General features: G+C 60.6%; 1 protein-coding gene and 1 long non-coding RNA gene across 6 annotated transcripts; both read left to right on the plus strand.

Moving 5' to 3' along the window:
- The first annotated feature begins 790 nt into the window (after positions 1 to 790).
- On the plus strand, positions 791 to 15,160 carry PRODH (proline dehydrogenase 1). 5 transcript variants are annotated; one of them, XM_048322857.1, is made up of 14 exons: positions 791 to 966; positions 1,491 to 1,678; positions 9,320 to 9,354; positions 9,661 to 9,810; positions 9,944 to 10,008; positions 10,376 to 10,492; positions 10,643 to 10,722; positions 10,980 to 11,061; positions 11,378 to 11,470; positions 11,562 to 11,708; positions 11,860 to 12,035; positions 12,116 to 12,214; positions 12,612 to 12,700; positions 13,258 to 13,747. In XM_048322857.1, exons 2-14 carry the CDS (start codon positions 1,542 to 1,544, stop codon positions 13,272 to 13,274), a joined length of 1,287 nt encoding a protein of 428 aa, XP_048178814.1. In that variant the 5' UTR covers positions 791 to 966; positions 1,491 to 1,541; the 3' UTR covers positions 13,275 to 13,747. The 5 variants fall into 5 exon arrangements, with proteins under 5 accessions (XP_048178814.1, XP_048178813.1, XP_048178817.1 ...); XM_048322856.1 differs by lacking the exon at positions 13,258 to 13,747 and adding an exon at positions 14,199 to 15,160 and having other exon boundaries at positions 792 to 966; XM_048322860.1 differs by lacking the exons at positions 791 to 966; positions 1,491 to 1,678; positions 13,258 to 13,747 and adding exons at positions 5,057 to 5,697; positions 14,199 to 15,160.
- Positions 3,324 to 4,497, plus strand: LOC125335327. Its single transcript, XR_007207416.1, has 3 exons — positions 3,324 to 3,451; positions 3,625 to 3,674; positions 3,744 to 4,497. It is a non-coding gene; the product is annotated as an uncharacterized LOC125335327 (long non-coding RNA).
- Positions 15,161 to 18,683: the final 3,523 nt, after the last annotated feature.

Below are 18,683 nucleotides of genomic sequence, written 5' to 3' on the forward strand. Positions count from 1 at the left end.
CCCCTCCAGGCCCTTCCTGGGGCTTCCGGGGAGGGAGGTGTCCCCGGGACCGGCTGCGTCAAGGGGATAGGAATGGGGAAGGCACCGGCCAGGGGGCTGCGGGAGCGGGGTGCACTGGGCAGGGTGGCTCCAGTCCTGGTGCTGGCCCCGGTGACGGTGCCAGTCCCGGTTCGTATCCCCGTGTCGGTCTTGGTCTCTATCCCAGTGTCGGTCTTGGTCGCAGTCCCGCTCCCGACCGTAGTTCCGGTCCCAGTGCCAGTCTCGGTGCCGGTGCTGGTCCCGGTCCCTGTCCAGGTCCGAGTCCTGGTGCCGCTTCCGTTTTCGGTTCCAGTGCCGGTCTCGGTGCCGGACCCGTTCCCAGTCCCGCTGCCGGTCCCTGTCCTCGTGTCGGTGCCTGTCCCGGAATCAGTCCCAGTTCCCATCCCCGTGGCCGTGCTGATGCCTGTCTCGGTGCCAGTGCCACTCCCATTTCCAGTCCCGCTGCCGGTCCCAGAATCAGTCCCCGTCCCGGTGCCGGGGCAGTGCCGGGGCGCGGTACCGGTTCCGGTGGCAGCAGAGCGGAGCCAAAGGCGGGGCGGAGCGGGGCCGCGGAGCTGGAGGCCCGGGGGCGGTCCCGCGCGGGCCGTACTTAAGGCGGCGACGGGCAGCGACCCCGCCGTGCCCATGGCTCTCCCGAGCGCCGCCCGGGTGCTCCGCGCCGCCGTTCGCCGGTGCGATCCCCCAAGCCGCCCGCGCTCCGCGCCCGCCGGCGCCCCCCGCGGGTCCTCCCCGGCGGCAGCGAGCACGGGACTCCGGCCGGGGCCGCCCCCTCCCCCGCGGGGCGCGGAGCGGAGCCCGCCGCCGCCCGCCGTGGATTTCGGGGACGCGCGCGAGGCGTTCCGCAGCAAGAGCAGCGCGGAGCTGCTGCGGGGGCTGGTGGTGCTGGGGCTGTGCGCCGTGGAGCCGCTGGTGCAGCACAACCGGGAGGTGGGTGGAGGAAGGGGTCCAACTTGGGGGGGTTCTCCGGGGCGGGGCTTGTCCCCGCTTGGGGGGTTACCGGCTCTGGGCCGGCGGGGCTTTCGCTCAGGGGCGGCCCGCTCCGGCAGGTGTCAGTCCCCTTCTGGAGAGGCTTCTTGCTCCGGGGAGTCCCATTTTGGGACTGCGAGTCCCGGGATGGGGGTTCTGTCGCTACAGGGGTGACTGCTCCAAATGGGGGGATCTTTCGTCACGGGGGAGTGCCTGTTTTGCAGGATGTTGGTGCGTGCCAGGGATACTGTCACTCCGGGGGGTGCCGGTCCTAGGCTCGGGGGGCTCTCACCCTGGGGGTGCCCATTTCGGGACGTGTCATTCCCCTTCCGGGGGAAGTCTCGGACTGGGGGTGAGCGTGTTGGGGAGCTCTCGGTCCCGGGCTGGGGTGTGCCCGTTTTGGGGGATGCCAGTCCTAGGTCGTGGGGACTTTTCCTCCGGGGATGCCGGTGCGGGACGGGTGCTGAGCCGCTGCTGTCCCGCAGCTGCTGCAGTTGTGCCAGCGGGTGCTGGGGCAGACGCTGTTCGAGCGGCTGATGAAGATGACGTTCTACGGGCAGTTCGTAGCCGGGGAGGACCAGGAGGCCATCAAGCCGCTGCTGCGGCGGAACCAGGCCTTCGGCGTGGGCGCCGTGCTGGATTACAGCGTGGAGGAGGACCTGGGCGACGGGCGGTGAGTGCGGCACCGCGGCGCTGCGGGCGGGCCGGGGGCGGCCCCTGGCCGCGCTGCCATTGGCTGCGCCCGCCCAGCCCCCCTCTCCCATTGGCTGCGGGACCGCTTGCGTCACGGCCTCGCCCCCCCCATGCTGCCGCCCATGGCCCGCACACGGCAGGGGATGGCAGTGCCCAGAACACGGAGGTGGCAGTGCCCAGAACACGGCAGGGGATGGCAGTGCCCAGAACACGGGGATGGCAGTGCCCAGAACACGGCAGAGGATGGCAGTGCCCAGAACACGGAGGTGGCAGTGCCCAGAACACGGCAGGGGATGGCAGTGCCCAGAACACGGAGATGGCAGTGCCCAGAACACGGCAGGGGATGGCAGTGCCGAGAACACGGGGGTGGCAGAGCACAGAACACGGGGGTGGCAATGCCCAGAACACGGAGATGGCAGTGCCCAGAACACGGAGGTGGCAGTGCCCAGAACACGGGGGTGGCAGTGTCCAGAACACGGCAGGGGATGGCAGTGCCCAGAACACGGAGATGGCAGTGCCCAGAACACGGGGGTGGCAGTGCCCAGAACACGGAGGTGGCAGTGCCCAGAACACGGCAGGGGATGGCAGTGCCCAGAACACGGGGGTGGCAGAGCCCAGAACACGGGGGTGGCAGTGCCCAGAACACGGCAGGGGATGGCAGGGCCCAGAACACGGGGATGGCAGGGCCCAGAACACGGGGGTGGCAGTGCCCAGAACACGGCAGGGGATGGCAGTGCCCAGAACACGGGGATGGCAGTGCCCAGAACACGGCAGGGGATGGCAGTGCCCAGAACACGGGGGTGGCAGAGCCCAGAACACGGAGGTGGCAATGCCCAGAACACGGCAGGGGATGGCAGTGCCCAGAACACGGGGATGGCAGTGCCCAGAACACGGCAGAGGATGGCAGTGCCCAGAACACGGGGGTGGCAGTGCCCAGAACACGGCAGGGGATGGCAGTGCCCAGAACACGGCAGGGGATGGCAGTGCCCAGAACACGGGGGTGGCAGAGCCCAGAACACGGGGGTGGCAGAGCCCAGAACACGGAGGTGGCAATGCCCAGAACACGGCAGGGGATGGCAGTGCCCAGAACACGGCAGGGGATGGCAGTGCCCAGAACACGGAGGTGGCAGTGCCCAGAACACGGCAGGGGATGGCAGTGCCCAGAACACGGAGATGGCAGTGCCCAGAACACGGAGGTGGCAGTGCCCAGAACACGGAGATGGCAGTGCCCAGAACACGGCAGGGGATGGCAGTGCCCAGAACACGGGGGTGGCAGTGCACAGAACACGGGGGTGGCAATGCCCAGAACACGGAGATGGCAGTGCCCAGAACACGGAGGTGGCAGTGCCCAGAACACGGGGGTGGCAGTGCCCAGAACACGGCAGGGGATGGCAGTGCCCAGAACACGGGGATGGCAGTGCCCAGAACACGGCAGGGGATGGCAGTGCCCAGAACACGGGGGTGGCAGAGCCCAGAACACGGAGGTGGCAATGCCCAGAACACGGCAGGGGATGGCAGTGCCCAGAACACGGGGATGGCAGTGCCCAGAACACGGCAGAGGATGGCAGTGCCCAGAACACGGGGGTGGCAGTGCCCAGAACACGGCAGGGGGTGGCAGTGCCCAGAACACGGCAGGGGATGGCAGTGCCCAGAACACGGGGATGGCAGTGCCCAGAACACGGGGATGGCAGTGCCCAGAACACGGGGGTGGCAGAGCCCAGAACACGGGGGTGGCAGAGCCCAGAACACGGAGGTGGCAATGCCCAGAACACGGCAGGGGATGGCAGTGCCCAGAACACGGCAGGGGATGGCAGTGCCCAGAACACGGAGGTGGCAGTGCCCAGAACACGGCAGGGGATGGCAGTGCCCAGAACACGGAGATGGCAGTGCCCAGAACACGGAGGTGGCAGTGCCCAGAACACGGAGATGGCAGTGCCCAGAACACGGCAGGGGATGGCAGTGCCCAGAACACGGGGGTGGCAGAGCACAGAACACGGGGGTGGCAATGCCCAGAACACGGAGATGGCAGTGCCCAGAACACGGAGGTGGCAGTGCCCAGAACACGGGGGTGGCAGTGCCCAGAACACGGCAGGGGATGGCAGTGCCCAGAACACGGGGGTGGCAGAGCACAGAACACGGGGATGGCAGTGCCCAGAACACGGGGGTGGCAGAGCCCAGAACACGGCAGGGGATGGCAGAGCCCAGAACACGGGGGTGGCAGTGTCCAGAACACGGCAGGGGATGGCAGTGCCCAGAACACGGGGGTGGCAGTGCCCAGAACACGGCAGGGGATGGCAGTGCCCAGAACACGGCAGGGGGTGGCAGAGCCCAGAACACGGCAGGGGATGGCAGTGCCCAGAACACGGGAGTGGCAGTGCCCAGAACACGGCAGGGGATGGCAGTGCCCAGAACACGGGAGTGGCAGTGCCCCGCACACGGCGGGGACTGTGTCCTGTACACGGGGGTGCTGGGCCCCCACTGGGCTGTATCGCCCCCCCCGCCCCTCTGCACATACCGGGTGCTGCACCCCTGTCTGCTGCACCGCCTCTGTCCCCATTTATTCCCCTGCACACACCGGAGTGCAACCCCTCCCCGGCAGTGCTGTACACCCGGAACCCTCCTGCACACCCTGAGGGGGTTCCCGCCTCTATCCTCCATCTCCTATGGGATGCTGACCCCCCCCATTCCATCTTCCCTGTGAGGTGCTGCCAGCCACGTCCCATTTTCCCTAACCCTCCCGGGGCGCTGTGTCCCCCCCCCCCCCCCCCCCGCACACAGTGCGTTGCTGTCGCACCTGAAGTCCCCCTTTCCCCCCCCCCTCCCCCCATTCCTGCCGCCTTCATCCCCCACCTTACAAACACTGGGATGCTGCCCCCCACATTTTGGTGGGCTCAGTGATCTTGGAGCTCTTTTCCAATCTTAGCAAATCCATGATTCCACGACTTCCACCCTCCACCATTTCCACCCGTCTCAAGCTGGGGTGGTGCCCCCCGTTCCCGCACTGCCCCCCAGTCCCGGGCAGCTTTCACTGCCTCCCGCCCTCTGCCAAGAGCTGGCACCAGCCCAAAGCTGCCGGTAACTTTCCATTATTCAGGCTCCAGTTCCGGGCAGCTCCGCTCTCCGGATCGATGGGCCGCTGGCCGGCACCCCACGGTCACGGGGGTGGGCGGTATCCCCCCACCCACGACAAGGGTGGCCCTTCCGGAGGACACGGGCTGGGGATGCGGCGTCCCCCGGACCAGGCTGCACAGCGGCAGTTCCTGTGGGCAGCTGGGGACACCATCAGGGTGTCACATGCTTGTCACGTACTGTTAAAAACACAGCGGAAATGGCTTTTTTAGGGTGGTTTGCGAGCTTTTTTAGGGTGGTTTGCGAGGTGGTTTGTGAGCCAGGGTGGTGATGCAGGTGCTGCCGCTAGGAGCCTTATCTCTGGTCCACACCCGGGCACTGCTTATCGGGCACCCCCATGTGCCATGGCGGGTGCCACTGCCCCTCGCTGCTGCTGCTGCTGCTGCCAGACATCCGCGGGAGTGAAGGGTCTGTGCGGCCGTGATGGGAGCAGGCACTGGTGGGGGCAGCGCGGGCACGGGAGCTGTGCGGGGGGACGCAGGCCTGCGCCGTCCCAGAGTGGGCTGCAAACTTTCGGTTTTTTCTAGAAAAGCTTCAAAACACCCTGCTGATGCCTGGCAGGGGTGTGGCTGTTTTGAAGGTGTGTAGGCAGGTGTTTCTCCCCTGGACACACAGCCCTGGTCCGGGCACAGTATTCGGCATTCCCGTGGGGCTGAGCCGGCAGCACCGGTGCTGCCAGGCTGGCACTGCTGCCCTCCATGCCTGGCTCTGCTGGGCCAAGGGCTTTCCTGTGGGTGACCGTAGAAGACTTTCAGACAGGTTTTGCCTGCACCTGTATCCCTCCTGCTGATGGGTGCCTGCAGTGGTTTGTGAGCTGGCTGGGCTGTGCTGCTCCCCCCCTGCTGCAGATTTGCGATTGTGAGTTGCTAGGTGAGTTCTGCCTGTGCTGTGTGGGGCATTCACTTCCAAGAGAGTTCCCAATGCATCCCTGTCCAAGCCCCAGTGGGATTTGCCTGGATATCAGGAAAAGGGTCTTCACCCAGAGGATGGTTGGGCACTGAACAGGATCTCCAGGGAAAGATCACGGTCCCAAGGCTGCCAGAGCTCAAGGAGTGTTTGGACCATCGAGCACAGGGTGGATTGTTGTCCTTTGCAGGGCTAGGAGTGGGACTTGATGTCCTCATGGGTCCCTTCCACCTCAGGCTGTTCTATAATTCTATGAACAGGGACAAAGCCCAGGGTGGCACTGAAAGGGTTATGTTGAAACCTGTCCCTTGCCAGCCATCACTCTGTGTCCTCCTTGGCTCTGTTTGGGGCAAAATCCCAAATTCTCAGTGCTTCTGCCAGGGCTGGTGCTCAGTTGGGCTGCACGTGGTTGAGAGGGGTGGGCAGTCCTGGGTTCATGGCTGCTGGACTCTGGAGCTGTCCCCTTCCCTTTGGTGAATGCTTTGGGATTGTGCTGCCAGGAAGCAGAGGTACAAGCCACAGCAGTCAGTGGGTGTTGTGGCCTCTTGGTGCCATCTCCTGTTGTTCTGGAGCAAGCCAGAGATAATGGCAGGGAAATGCCCTTTCCACCCCAGCAACAGGCTGTGGCACCTTTTCCACAGCCTTTCCGGCTGGGAACAACAATGCAATGTGGGCAAGAACTGGCTTATCCTGCCTGCCGCAGGCCCCTGCCTGCCCTGCTCAGGCTGGCATCCAGGACTCTGCCAGCTTGTCCCAGGAGGCCTCAGCCACGTGCTGAAGGCTGCTGCCAGGTCATGGTGACACAGCTGGAAAATAAGTGTCCTGCAGGCAGCAGAGGGCTGGGGGCTTCGGGGTGGGTTCAGCCCTGGGTGGGGGGTGGAGAGGCAGCACTGGGCAGGGGCTTCTTTTACCCGTGGGGTGAAACAGAGAGCCCCCCCATAGTGGAGGTGGTTGTAGCCTTCTGGCAGCCTTGGGGCCATTGCTGGCCCACAGGCATCCCAAGACTGCAGGTGGGTTGGGGTTGTGCTGACACAGGGGAGGGACAATCCTGCCATAAGCATTGTCAGATGCTTTTCAGGCTCTGCCATGCGGAGTGTGGACTTGGCTTCCTCTAGAAATTCCTTGTGTGGATATCTGACACCTGCCCCAGTGTGGGATCACTGTCCAGCCTGGCCAATCCTGCTCTCAGAGCTGCCACCTCCCCTTCTCCTCCTGCTCCCAGTGCTGCTGCCCCCCCTGCCCAGTGCTCTGTCAGCATGTCCCTAGGATCATGGGGCAGCTTCTATTTAGCTTGAAGCTCTCCAAGGCAGTCCTGTGGTGGTCCTGGGCTGGTGTGTGCTGACAACTCCTGCATGGAGCACGTTGAAGGTCTATTCTGCCAAGAGCTTTGCTTTATTCCTACCTTTGGGATTTTAAGCACCCATAGCTCCAAAATGAACTTCATGTAACCATGAGTCTTTTCCGTGGATGTGGTAATTCAAGGACAGCTTGTCCCTGGTCCCTCATCCCCTTTGCCAGACCCATTTGCTGCTGAGCAAAGCAAACATGCTGTGCTGCTGGCATCCTCCAGGTAACCTCCAGGGCCAAAGGGATTATTTGTGGTAGTGGCACCTTTGTGCTCCTCCTGAGCTGGTTTGCATAGCCTGATCCAAAACTTCCTGAAAGCCCCATCTGCTATGTCAGCCAGATTACCCTTCCCAGCCATCCAGCAAATCATCACAACCTGCTTTAGGCGAGTGTGAGCTCCCAGGCCCTGAGCTCAACCTCGAGGTTGTTCCTTTCTGGATACAGCCTGCCAGGAGCATCTGGACAGCGCCTGGAGATGGGACCTGCTCTAAGAGACTTGCTGTGGGTTTGCAGAAGGGATGGTCAGGTATAAGCCTGGTTCAGTGGCACTTGGTGGGTGAGGGAATGGCTTTGCTGGCCAAGAATAATATTGCAAAGTGAGTAGCTGATATCCAGGACTAAGTTATTTCTTCAGCTGGAAGGAGCTTCCTTTTTTTGCTTGATGCAGAAGAACAAAGTGAGCACCGTGGCACTGCTTTGAATACCCCCCCTAGAGGGTGAAGGAACGCCTGGTGCAGTCATGCAGCAGGAATGCTGCTGGGAAGGGTGTGTTTGTCTTCAGGAGTATAAAACACTCTAACTCCAAGGGTGCCTTTTGCTAATTGAACTGTGTGCCTTCACTCCAGCCACTTGTCCCCAGCGCCTCAGATCTTGTGCCCAAGGTGTGCCTTGGGCTCAGAGCTGTCCCCTGCCTGCAGGACCCATGTCTCTGTGTGTCCTCACATCACAGCAGTGTTCAGCTGAAGCTGTCCCCTATGCCACACCGCCTGCTTCAAAAGGAGCTTCCACCTAGCAAGGGCTTTGCTGACAAATACCGTTTCTGAGTGTATGATCTCCTTCCTTTCCTCCACCCTCTGTATTCAGGGACAGAAAGCTGCTTTCCCTGTCCTCAGGCGAGTAAAATCAGGGAGCAGAGCCTGCTAGACATGGTGCCTGCTGCTTCCCATGAGCTCCAGCTGCTCCTGCCCTGGCTCACCCCGGGCTCTGTGGCACTTTGAGCAATGTGGGGCTGTTCCTGGCTCCAGGGGGCCAGAGGGAACGGCTTGTTTCTGGTTGTTTATGCTTCCAGCAGCCCCTAATCCCTGTCACAGGGTTTCCATGTGGGAGAACATGTCCTGGGACCATGCCATGTGCCTCTCTGCTCTCTTGTCCAGGCCTGCTGGCTCCAGATGGGTGGCTTTGCTGCTTCCCTCGCACTGTGCTTCTTCCCCATTGGGCACAGCCACTTTGGGGACAGTGATGCCAAGGCAGAGACCTCCTGGAGGAGATGGCTCTGCTGCCACCCAGAGCTGCTCTCCAGGGGCTGGCCCTGTTCCAGGTGAGACCCTGGGTCTGTGGCTGGGTTTAGGGCGCCAGCAAGAAGGCTTAGCTACTCAAGCTCAGAAAGGATCTCGTGACTTGGCCAGCATCCCCCAGGCTGTCAGAGCCCTGTTATCTCCATGGCAGAGAGTTTGGGCTTAAAATGACATCCGAGGTCAGCTGGAGTTGAAAATGAGACGTTGTTTATGAGTTGTTTGCTGAAGCCAAGGCACAGAGGAGCATGGAGTAGTAGGGCACCCTCGGCTTGATGTGCTCGGGGTCTGGAGAAGCTCCGTGCTTCATGGTCTGGCTGCTGGTGCTATGAAGATGAGGAGGCAGTGGGTTGAGGCTTGGTGTCACCCCAGCAAGGACCATGAGCAGGTTGGAGATGGAGCATGCCAGCCCCACAGGACTGACCTTGTCCTTGCCATGGGGTGGTCTGTTGGACGGCAGCTCTGAACCCTGGGACAGGCCATCCTCACTGTGCTGCCTCAGGGCTCCCAAGTCTTCTCTGGATGGATGGTGAAGCCCTGTACCCTTCCACAGGTGGATTTAGCCATCTGACCTGCCAGTTGGATCCCATCAGCAATGGGATGGCAAGGGAACAGCAGGGTCCAGCACCAGGATGGCAGCACAGGAGCCTCAGAGCTTCCCTGTCCATCAGTGTAGGGTTGCAGGGGGTTGCTGACCTGGCCCTTATCTTCCCTGTTTCTCTTCTTAGCTCCCGCACCTCTGCAGCCGAGAAGGAGATGGGAGGTGAGTGACAGGAGATAGCCTGGAGGTCCAGGCACTGCAGGCCTGGTGTTGTGGGGGAAGGACCCAGGTACCACAGCCTCAAAAAATGAGCTGAATGAAGAACAATGTGGTTCCTGGCCCAGTCCTGCCCCTCAGCAAAGACTCAGCCTCTGCTCAGGCACAGAGCAAGCAGGGCCCTTGTCAGCGCTGGGGGCTCTTCTGAGGTCCAAGCTGGAGCCTCTCTCCCCTTCACCCACACTGAAAGCTCCTGGGGAGGCCATAGGAGCTTGGTGGGGCATGGCCCATCTCCATCCTCTTCCACCCCAGGAGCAGAACAAAGGGAGAAGCAATACCGAGCCCATCAGGGATTTGGGGATCACCGTAGTGGAGTCACCGGTGCCCACACCTATTTCTACGCTGATGAGGCCAAGTGTGACCAGCACATGGAGACTTTTCTCCACTGCATTGATGCTTCAAGTGAGTGCTCCATGTGTCCTGGACAGCCCCACTGTGCTGGGGACTGCCAGGATCCCTCAGTCCCACCACCACTGTATCCCTCCTGCCCAAGGGCTGACTGTTAGGCTGACTCTGTCCTTGTGGCTCCATCCAGGTGGCAGCTCAGAGGACGGCTTCTCTGCCATCAAGCTGACAGCGCTGGCCAGACCCCAGTTCCTGGTGAGTGCCAGAGCTGTGACTGGGTGTGGTAGGGCAGAGCCAGGGCCACAGATGATGCTTCTGCTGGGTCAGGTGCCAGGTGGCATCTCTAGTAATGGCAGAGAGGAGTGGGCACCAACAGCCTGTCCTCTGTGAGCCCAAGACCCCTGGAGACCCTGCCTTAACTTTTGGGGAGACATCAAGAGCTTAGAAGTTTAAAGGTCCCAACATGAAGGGGGGTGTGTGAGGTCTGTATTGCTTGGCTTGGCCAAGGTGCCCTTCTCTGGGGTCAGCATCTGCCTTGGGCTGGGTGTGAGTGATCTTGCAAAGCCCTGGCAGGACAGGAGGCTCCAACCTGGGTGTCTCACCTGGAGCTCTGTCCCCACAGGTGCGGTTCTCAGAGGTGCTGGTGAAGTGGCGGAGGTTCTTCCACCAAATGGCCGCAGAGCAGGGCCAGGCCGGGTGGGCAGTCCTGGACACAAAGCTGGAGGTGGAGAAGCTGCAGGTGAGGCAGGTGATGCCTGTGGGAGGAGGCTGTGCTGCAGGGACACACTGCTGGAGGTGGCCATGGACACAGAGGTGCCAGAGCAGCCCTGAGCTGTGACACCTCAAGCAGACAGACCCCTGTAGCCCCTGACGCTCCTTTCGGTGGCAGGAGGCACTGGCCAACCTCGGCATTGTGAGCAAGGCAGAGAGCCAGCAGTGGTTCACGGGCAAGAACGTGGGCACGAGCGGGTAAGCTGCCTGGGAGCTGGGGGTGCTGCAGGGTGGGGACACTGCGGGACTTTGTGCCTGTCCCTGGGGCAGCAGCAGTGGGAGGTCTCCAAAAGCTCCAGCACAGCAATGGAGCACAGGGGAAGTTTGGGTGGAGGTGACAAGACAGGTCAGGGTGGCACGTGTCATGTATCCTTCTTGCTGGTGGGGGTTGGGAGCTGATAGAGAGCCCCCTGCCTTTGCAAGACATCAGCAAGGACCTGGCTCTCTGCTCCCAGCACTGTGGACCTGCTGGACTGGAACAGCCTGTTCGACAGCCGCACCAAGCTCTCCCGGCCTCTGCTCATCCCCAATAGGAAGGTGGGTACCCGCCTTTGCCACCCCCAGAGTGGTGCCACAGAGTGTTTGTGGAAGCAGGGTGAGGGTCTCATGCTCTTCCTAGTAAATGCTGGTGGCTGCAGTGCTGGTGGCAGAGCTCAGCCACGCTGTGACCACAGTGCACAACCACCAGGCTGGCAGGATGGGTGGGCACCCTGTCACGCCATGCTGGCTGGTGGGGGTTGGGGGGCTGGGGTGGGGCAGCAGTCCTGGGGATGGGCTCCCTCCAGGGGCATTTGTGTCCCCCATGGGCAGAGCTGGGTGCAGGCAGGGTGCCACAAAACTGTTCTTGTTTCAGACTGGGCAGCTGGAGCCTCTGCTGTCACGCTTCAGCAAGGAGGAAGAGCTGCAGATGAAGCGGATGCTGCAACGCATGGATGTCCTCGCTAAGGTGAGGGGGCCTGGGGCTGAGGGAGCCACAGAGGGGGACACATGGAGCAGGAAGCCCTATGAACCCAACCTGTGGGTCATTCACCCCCCAGAGAGCCATGGAGAAGGGTGTGAGGCTGATGGTGGACGCGGAGCAGAGCTACTTCCAGCCAGCCATCAGCCGCCTCACCGTGGAGACGCAGCGCCGCTTCAACAGGAGCCAGCCCATCATCTACAACACCTACCAGTGCTACCTGAAGGTGAGGCAGGCATCTCCCAGTGCCTGCTGGTACAGATGGATGGAGACCTCAGCTCCCGAAGCCATGGCAGTGCAATGGCACAGCTGCTGAGGCACAGTCAGGGGTGGCACTGGAGCAATGACCTAGTGCCATCTCTTCCACCTGGTCACAGGAGGCTTACAACAACGTGACAGGGGACGTGGAGCTGTCGCGCCGGGAGGGCTGGCACTTTGGCACCAAGCTGGTGCGTGGTGCCTACATGGAGCAGGAGAGGGAGAGGGCAGCTCAGATGGGCTATGAGGATCCCATCAACCCAAACTATGAGAAGACCAACGAGATGTACCACAGGTAGGGGACAACCCCAGGCACACTGCTCCCTGCTGCCCCAGTGGGAAGAGGCCTCACCAGAGGCCCATCTTGCCTTACAGGTGCCTGGACTATGTCCTGGAGGAGATCAAGCATAGCCAGAAAGCCAGTGTGATGGTGGCATCTCACAATGAGGACACAGTGAAGTTCACCCTGCGCAGGTGAGTGCTGGGCAGGCACCATGGTGAGGCAGGGACAAGGGGCTTGAGGAATGTGGGGGCCCAGCAGAGCTGCAGGGAGATGTGCTGTGGTTTGTCAGGTCCCCCCTGAGCTCACCTGGGGGGATCCTGGCTCCCACCTGGTGCTCAGGGCTTTAGATGGGGCTTGGAGCTGGGGTACAACATGGTGGCCCCAGTGGCTGCAGAACTGGTCCCATCCCCAACCCAGAGGCTGTTGTAAAAACAAATCATTCAAGCTCTACATCCCAGCATCCATCTGGGACATGGTCAGTGCCATGCTACCCTATTTGGAGATGATCTCCAGTCCTCTGGTGGGGCACACTGCCCTGGTGAGCTCTGCTGTGTCTGCTCTCTCCCTATGCTGAGGCTTGTTTTGCAGGATGATGGAGCTGGGGATCCATCCCTCAGACAAGAAGGTGTGCTTCGGGCAGCTGCTGGGCATGTGTGACCAGATCACCTTCCCCCTGGGTGAGTGATGGGAGTGGAGGGGGGGGGGCTTGGCAGAGGTGCTCCAGCCCCACCGTGACCCCTGAACAGCTGCTGTGGGGTCTAGGGGAGGGAGGGCAGGGGAGAAGGGAGGAAGGCCTGTCATAGAGCAGGACTGGCTGAGCACAGTGCCTTGCTATGGGGAGTGCTGTGACCCCTGTGTGGGGTTTGGGGAAGATGTAGATGAGGATATAAGTGAAGAGTCACATCTCTCTCCTGGAGTTCCATGAGCCCGTAGTGGCTGGGCAGAGACATTCCCACTTTGGAGTCTGAGCAGAGATCAGGGTGCCCCAGGGTGGGGCAGAGACTGGTCCTGGCAGACAGAAACCCTCTCCTGTACCTCCTTGGCCTGGGGGTGTCCCTTGGCTCCATGGGAGGTGCACACCAAGTCCTGAGCTCTCTGCTAACAGGATGGCACCAGCCTCTTGTGTGACCTTGTCCTCAGCCAGCAGCCCAGGCAGCGAAACAGCACTGCCAGGGGCCTGAACAGAGGGACACACAAGGGTCCAGGTTGACAGGACTGATCCCTGTTTCAACAGCCCAAGTCAGGGACTGATCCCCCTGCCCGCACCAGTGTCCAGAACAGAGTCCCAAGGCCAACAGAGCAGCAGGAGGCAAACTGGGCAGTTGTCCAGCGCAGATGCTGCTCTGTCCTGGATTTCTCTCTGAAGCAGGGCTTGGCCGCCCATCTGCAGCCTCCTCCGGTCATGCTGGAAAAATGTGTTAACTTGATGTTTCTGGTTGAACGCTCCTTGAGCTGGCCCAGCCCTGGCTGCTGACATTCCCAGGGCTCCTGGTGACCTCGGCCCGCTCCCTCTGGCCCTTTCCCAAGCTCCCGGTGCTGAGCCGGGAGAGATGCACGGCTGCTCCCCCGACCAGTCTCCACCGCTGGATCCCCCTCCCAGTGCCCAGCCACAGCCTCCTGCACATCCATACCCACTCCATCGGCACAGCCTCAGGGGCATGGCAGAGCAGGCAGGGAAGGGTGGGTGGCTTTTTTTTCTTTCCCCCCTCTTTTTTTATTTGCCCCCCTTTTTTTTCTTCCACTCCCCCTTTTTTTTCTTCACCCCCTTTTTTTTCTTCCGCCCCCTTTTTTTTCTTCATCCCCTTTTTTTTCTTCACCCCCCTTTCTTTCTTCACCCCCTTTTTTTTCTTCACCCCCCTTTTTTTCTTCACCCCCTTTTTTTTCTTCATCCCTTTTTTCCTCACCCCTTTTTCTTCCCTCTTTTATCCCCTTCTTCTCCTCCTTTTTCCTCCCCCTTCCTGTCCCTTCCTCCCCCTTCCTGTCCCTTCCTCCCCCTTCCTGTCCCTTCTTCCCCCTTCCCCCCTTTTTTCCCCTTTTCATGTATCTTCCTCCTATTTCCCTTTTCCCTTTTCACATTTTTTCACTTTCTTCCTCCGTTTTTACCTTCTTTTCCCATCTTTCCACATTTTTTTGCTCTCTCAGCAATTCCCTGATCCACAGCCTCTCTCCCTGCAGGCCAGGCTGGCTTCCCTGTGTACAAGTACGTGCCCTACGGGCCGGTGAACGAAGTGCTGCCTTACCTGTCCCGCCGGGCCCAGGAGAACAGGGGCTTCATGCAGCGGGCAAACCGCGAGCGGGACCTGCTCTGGAAAGAGGTCAAGAGGCGTCTCCTCACAGGAAACCTCTTCAGCCACTGACCCCAGCCCCAGCCCCGGGGCTCCTGTGCCTTCAGCCTGAACCACTGTCACCATTCCCCATCCCAGTTCTGCTGCAGCTCCCCCAGCCCCCTTTGCCCTGGGAGACAAGTGTCCTTGTTGCTGTTGAACCACTCACACCTTCCAGTGGCCTCTGGGTTCACCCCAGCTGGCACTGCCCCACGCATGTCCCTCTACCATCCCACGGCCTCTCGAGCTGTCCCGGGGGACATGCTGGGGCTCTCCTGCCAGCCCACCCCATGCCTTGATGAACACTGTCCTGGGATTTTTTTCCCTGGCAGGATTGCACAGCATGATTTATCCACTTGCCTTGTGCCCATGGGCTCAGGTCCAGGTGGGCTGGGTGACTTGGGGACAAGCTGGCCTCAGCCAGAAGCTCCTCCAGCCTCTGCCAGGGTTGGAGCTTTGCCTCAACCAGACCTTTGAAGGGGCAGGATCAGCCCCTGTTTCCTGTCCCAGGCAGCCACTACCAGCCTGCTGACTGGCTTTGCACTGACCAGAGCTGGGCAGGTCCAGGCTCTCCCCCATCCCGCTGGGATAAGCTGCCTGGGATTGTCCATCCTCAGGCACACATCCGATGGAACAGGAGGGGTGAGGGGAGCGGGCTGGGCCCATCCCTGTACCATTCCTGCCCTGCCCACAGTCCCTGGCTCTAATGATGGACCAGGGGCAGTAGGAGTGCCAGGAGCTGGACCACAGCTCGTCTCTGCTGTACACTGGATTTGCAGAGAATGGAAATTATTAAATCTCAACTGTTCCTGCTCCTGTCTCTCTGTTATTGGGCAGCCACATGTCCTCAGGCACTGCCGTGGTCTCAAAGGGGGGTTAATGCTGCACGCTTTGGCCTAAGCCAGGGCTTGGGGAAAGGAGTGAGGCCAAACTTCTTGGGACAGGGACTGGAGAAGCTGTGGAGCTGCCTGTGATGGGCTTGGGGGGAGCTGGGAGCCCTGGGGCATCCCCCTACCTGCAGAGTGGTAGCGTGGGAGAGCCTCTCCCCACCTTCAGACCTGCTTTTGGGGGACATGCACCCTGCAGGCTTTCACACCTCAAATTAGGGGCACTTTTTCCTGGGCTCTGCAGGACCACAGGCATCTCTGAGACTCCCTGCCTGGAGATGTTGCAGTGTCCTTTTTTCCTGGGTCAGTCCCTCTACTTGGTGAGCCACCCACACCAAAGGGCTGATGTTTCGGCTTTCCAGAGCTGTTCACCTCCTGCCTTTTCTCTAGCTGAGACTCTTCTGCCTTAAAAAAAACCTGGAGGGGAGCAGGGAGCCTTGCTGGAGCATGGGACCAGAACAGCACTGGTACAGGCAGCAGCTGGGCTCCTGGAACTTAAGGGAAGATGGGAGGTGCTCTAGGCCCTGGGCTGCCTCTCCAGCCCATGCAGGATGCTGTGACAGTGGCACAGAGTACCCTGGTGCCCCAGGGCCTGAGCTCTGCTGCTGCAGCTGCACCCAGGGCTGGCTGATGCAGGAGCAGCTGTTACCCACTGTGAGCTTCTGCAAAGACCCCCAGACATCTGTGCAGTAGGGCAGGAGAAGCCCCTCTTGACCCTCTGGTTTGCAGTTAATCCTTTCCCCAGCCCTCTTTCTAGGAAAGAAGGACAGCTTCGCAGGGTCGGTGGTGTTGTGTGCAGCTGTTTGCAGGGGCTGTGTAGGGCTGCAGGTGCTGCCTCCTGAACACCCAAGGCACAGGATGCCCTTGAAACCCCCAGATCCCTGGTTCCCCACAACCTTTTGCAGAATGTCCTCAGCTGGGAGGGACCCACAGGTACCATCCAGCTCAGCTCCTGGCCCTGCTCAGACACCCCAACAACCCCAGCCTGGGCATCCCTGGCAGCGCTGTCCAAACGCTCCTGGAGCTCTGGCAGCCTCGGGGCCGTGCCCATTCCCTGGGGAGCCTGGGCAGTGCCCAGCACCCTCTGGGGGAAGGACCTTTCCCTGATATCCAACCTAACCCTCCCCTGGCACAGCTGTATCCATGCTCAGCGAGAAAACAGCAACTGCCTCTTTTATTTCTGTCCCAACCAACCCTCCCATGTCCCAGGCTTTACTCACCCTGCTCAGTCTTAGCTTTTGCTGCTGTTTTCTGCTTGTCCTGAAGGAAGAGGAGGCACAGTATGGCGCTGTCTGTAGGACCCTGTGCTGCAGCCTTCTTGCTTGGGAGGATGCTGCTGCAGCATGGGGGAGCTGGAAGGGGAAAGAGCCATATCCTTGCAGCAACCATCCTGACAGCCTGGGCACAGTCAGGATGGTGACAAGTACATCATATTGTAGGGCTCCCCGTGCCCCACTGTGCAGTCCTGCCCACTGAAGCAGCCATGGGGATTTTTGAACCATTGACAAAACAGCATCTTTTTACTTCGTTTTGTGTTCAGAAATACTGTAGTGCTAGGGTTTCTGTCTTCTGTGGCATTTTCCAAAACACAAAAAGACAGGAGACAGGCACCTGGCAGGGTCTGAAATGGCAACTGCAAATAGTGGTGTGATGGAAAGCATGGGCCAAGCTCTGCATGGACAACAGCCTGGCTGGGGCCAGTGGGAGAGGAGGGAGGGGTGGGTGCTACCTATGGGCTGTGCAATGCCCCAGGCCTTGGCAGCACCAACCAGCCCAGAGCACTGTGAAACCTCCCTCTACCTCTTCCCCACAGCATCCTCAGCTTCTCCAGCCTCTTATGCCAGCTGGCAGCATCTTCTGAGGGACGAGCTTATCTCCCTGGCTACAGCCCAGTCCCTGCTCTGCCTGGGTTACACTGGTAGAAACGGAGCAGTCATGATGTGTTGCCTGCTGGCCAAGAGAAAGAGAAGTTAAGTTTATGGAAGCCAAAAAAAAACATCCAAAAACTTTCACATCCTCACACAAAGCACCAGCATAGTGAAGGTGAGGCAGTGTGATCCTGCCCTGGCTCATTGTGACCGGGACAGCAGAGGACAAGGGATGCTCAGCACAATGCAGGGGGATGAAGAGAGCAGGATAGGAAGGGAATCCTAGCTGTGGAAACAGCCTGAGTGAGGCTACAGCTCGAGGTGGGCACAGCTGCCAGGGGAGGCACCACCACCAAACCCAGATTTCTGCCTAACTTTGGAGCTGACCCTCCCCATTCCACTTTCCCCAGCAGAAAGGGATGCTGAGCTCAGCCTGAGGCTGAGTCATCCCAAGGGAGCAATTTGTGCCCCTATGGTCTTCACATTCCTGTGCCTGTGAGCAGGATGGGGCAGGGGGGACAGGGATGTGGAGGCAGGGGGAGATGGGCAAGGGATACTGCTTCCTGGTGCTGCTGCCAAACACATGGAATGTGCCAGGGAAAAAAGGGGGGGGGAGAGGGGGTGCTACCCAATGGTCACATTCCCACTGGTAAGACCACCAGGGACTTTCCATTGCAAGTCACCTGTCTGAGCAGGAGAGAAGCCTTCATGCACATCAGTACTGCAAATACAGAAGATGGAGAGAACCCACCAAACACATTTATTCTCTGCTTGGTGCACAGATCCCAAGGTGCCCAGAACCCCCTGATCCTCTCCAGAAGGATGGTCCCCAACTCATGCCTACTGGGATGGAGGCTCCACATCCACAGGAGATTCCTGGAGATGTGTGGCCCTCAGAGGCAGCTCTTTGGGAGATGCACTGTCCATACACCTTCCCCAGCGTTCCTCAGTGTTCCTCAGGGGATACATGCAGCTGTTCAGCTGGATTTGCACTGCCTTAAGGGAGATGGCTGGGGTGTCCCCATCCACGCTTCCCCCATACTGTTATCAGGTGTCCTGGGAGCTCAAAGAAGCTTGAGGCACCTCTTGCAGTGACCATTAAGCTTAAAATGCAGCTGGCACAGGGTGGTGGCCAAGGAAGCCCTGGCCCATTCAGTGCTGCTGCATTGTCAGGCTGAGGAGGTTTATTGACAGGGCTGCCCCACCATGCTAGAGGTGTGGGACTTGTCTGGGTGCCCAGGGTGTCCCCCTGATTCCCAGCTGTGTCCTTACAGCAGGTCAACCAGTGGCTGCTCTGAAGCCTTTCTGTCCCTATACAGGGTCCTTGGCTCCTCTGCTGCAGGCACCACTTGGCTCCCACAGGTCCCTGCATGGCTCCCAATAGGCTGGTCCAGGCTGCCAGGCACATGGAGATGCCAGACACCGGCATCTGGCACCTCCTGGACCTGCAGGACAGCTGGACACTGGGGCTACCAGACCTTTGGGGAAGCCATATCCTGGGGCTGTTGGGCACCTGAAGCTGCTGGATCCCCGGGTCAGGTGGATACTGGGGCTTTCGGGCTCCTCAGGGCTGCCATACTG

Source organism: Corvus hawaiiensis, chromosome 18 (genome assembly GCF_020740725.1).
Source record: "Corvus hawaiiensis isolate bCorHaw1 chromosome 18, bCorHaw1.pri.cur, whole genome shotgun sequence".
NCBI lineage: Eukaryota > Metazoa > Chordata > Aves > Passeriformes > Corvidae > Corvus > Corvus hawaiiensis.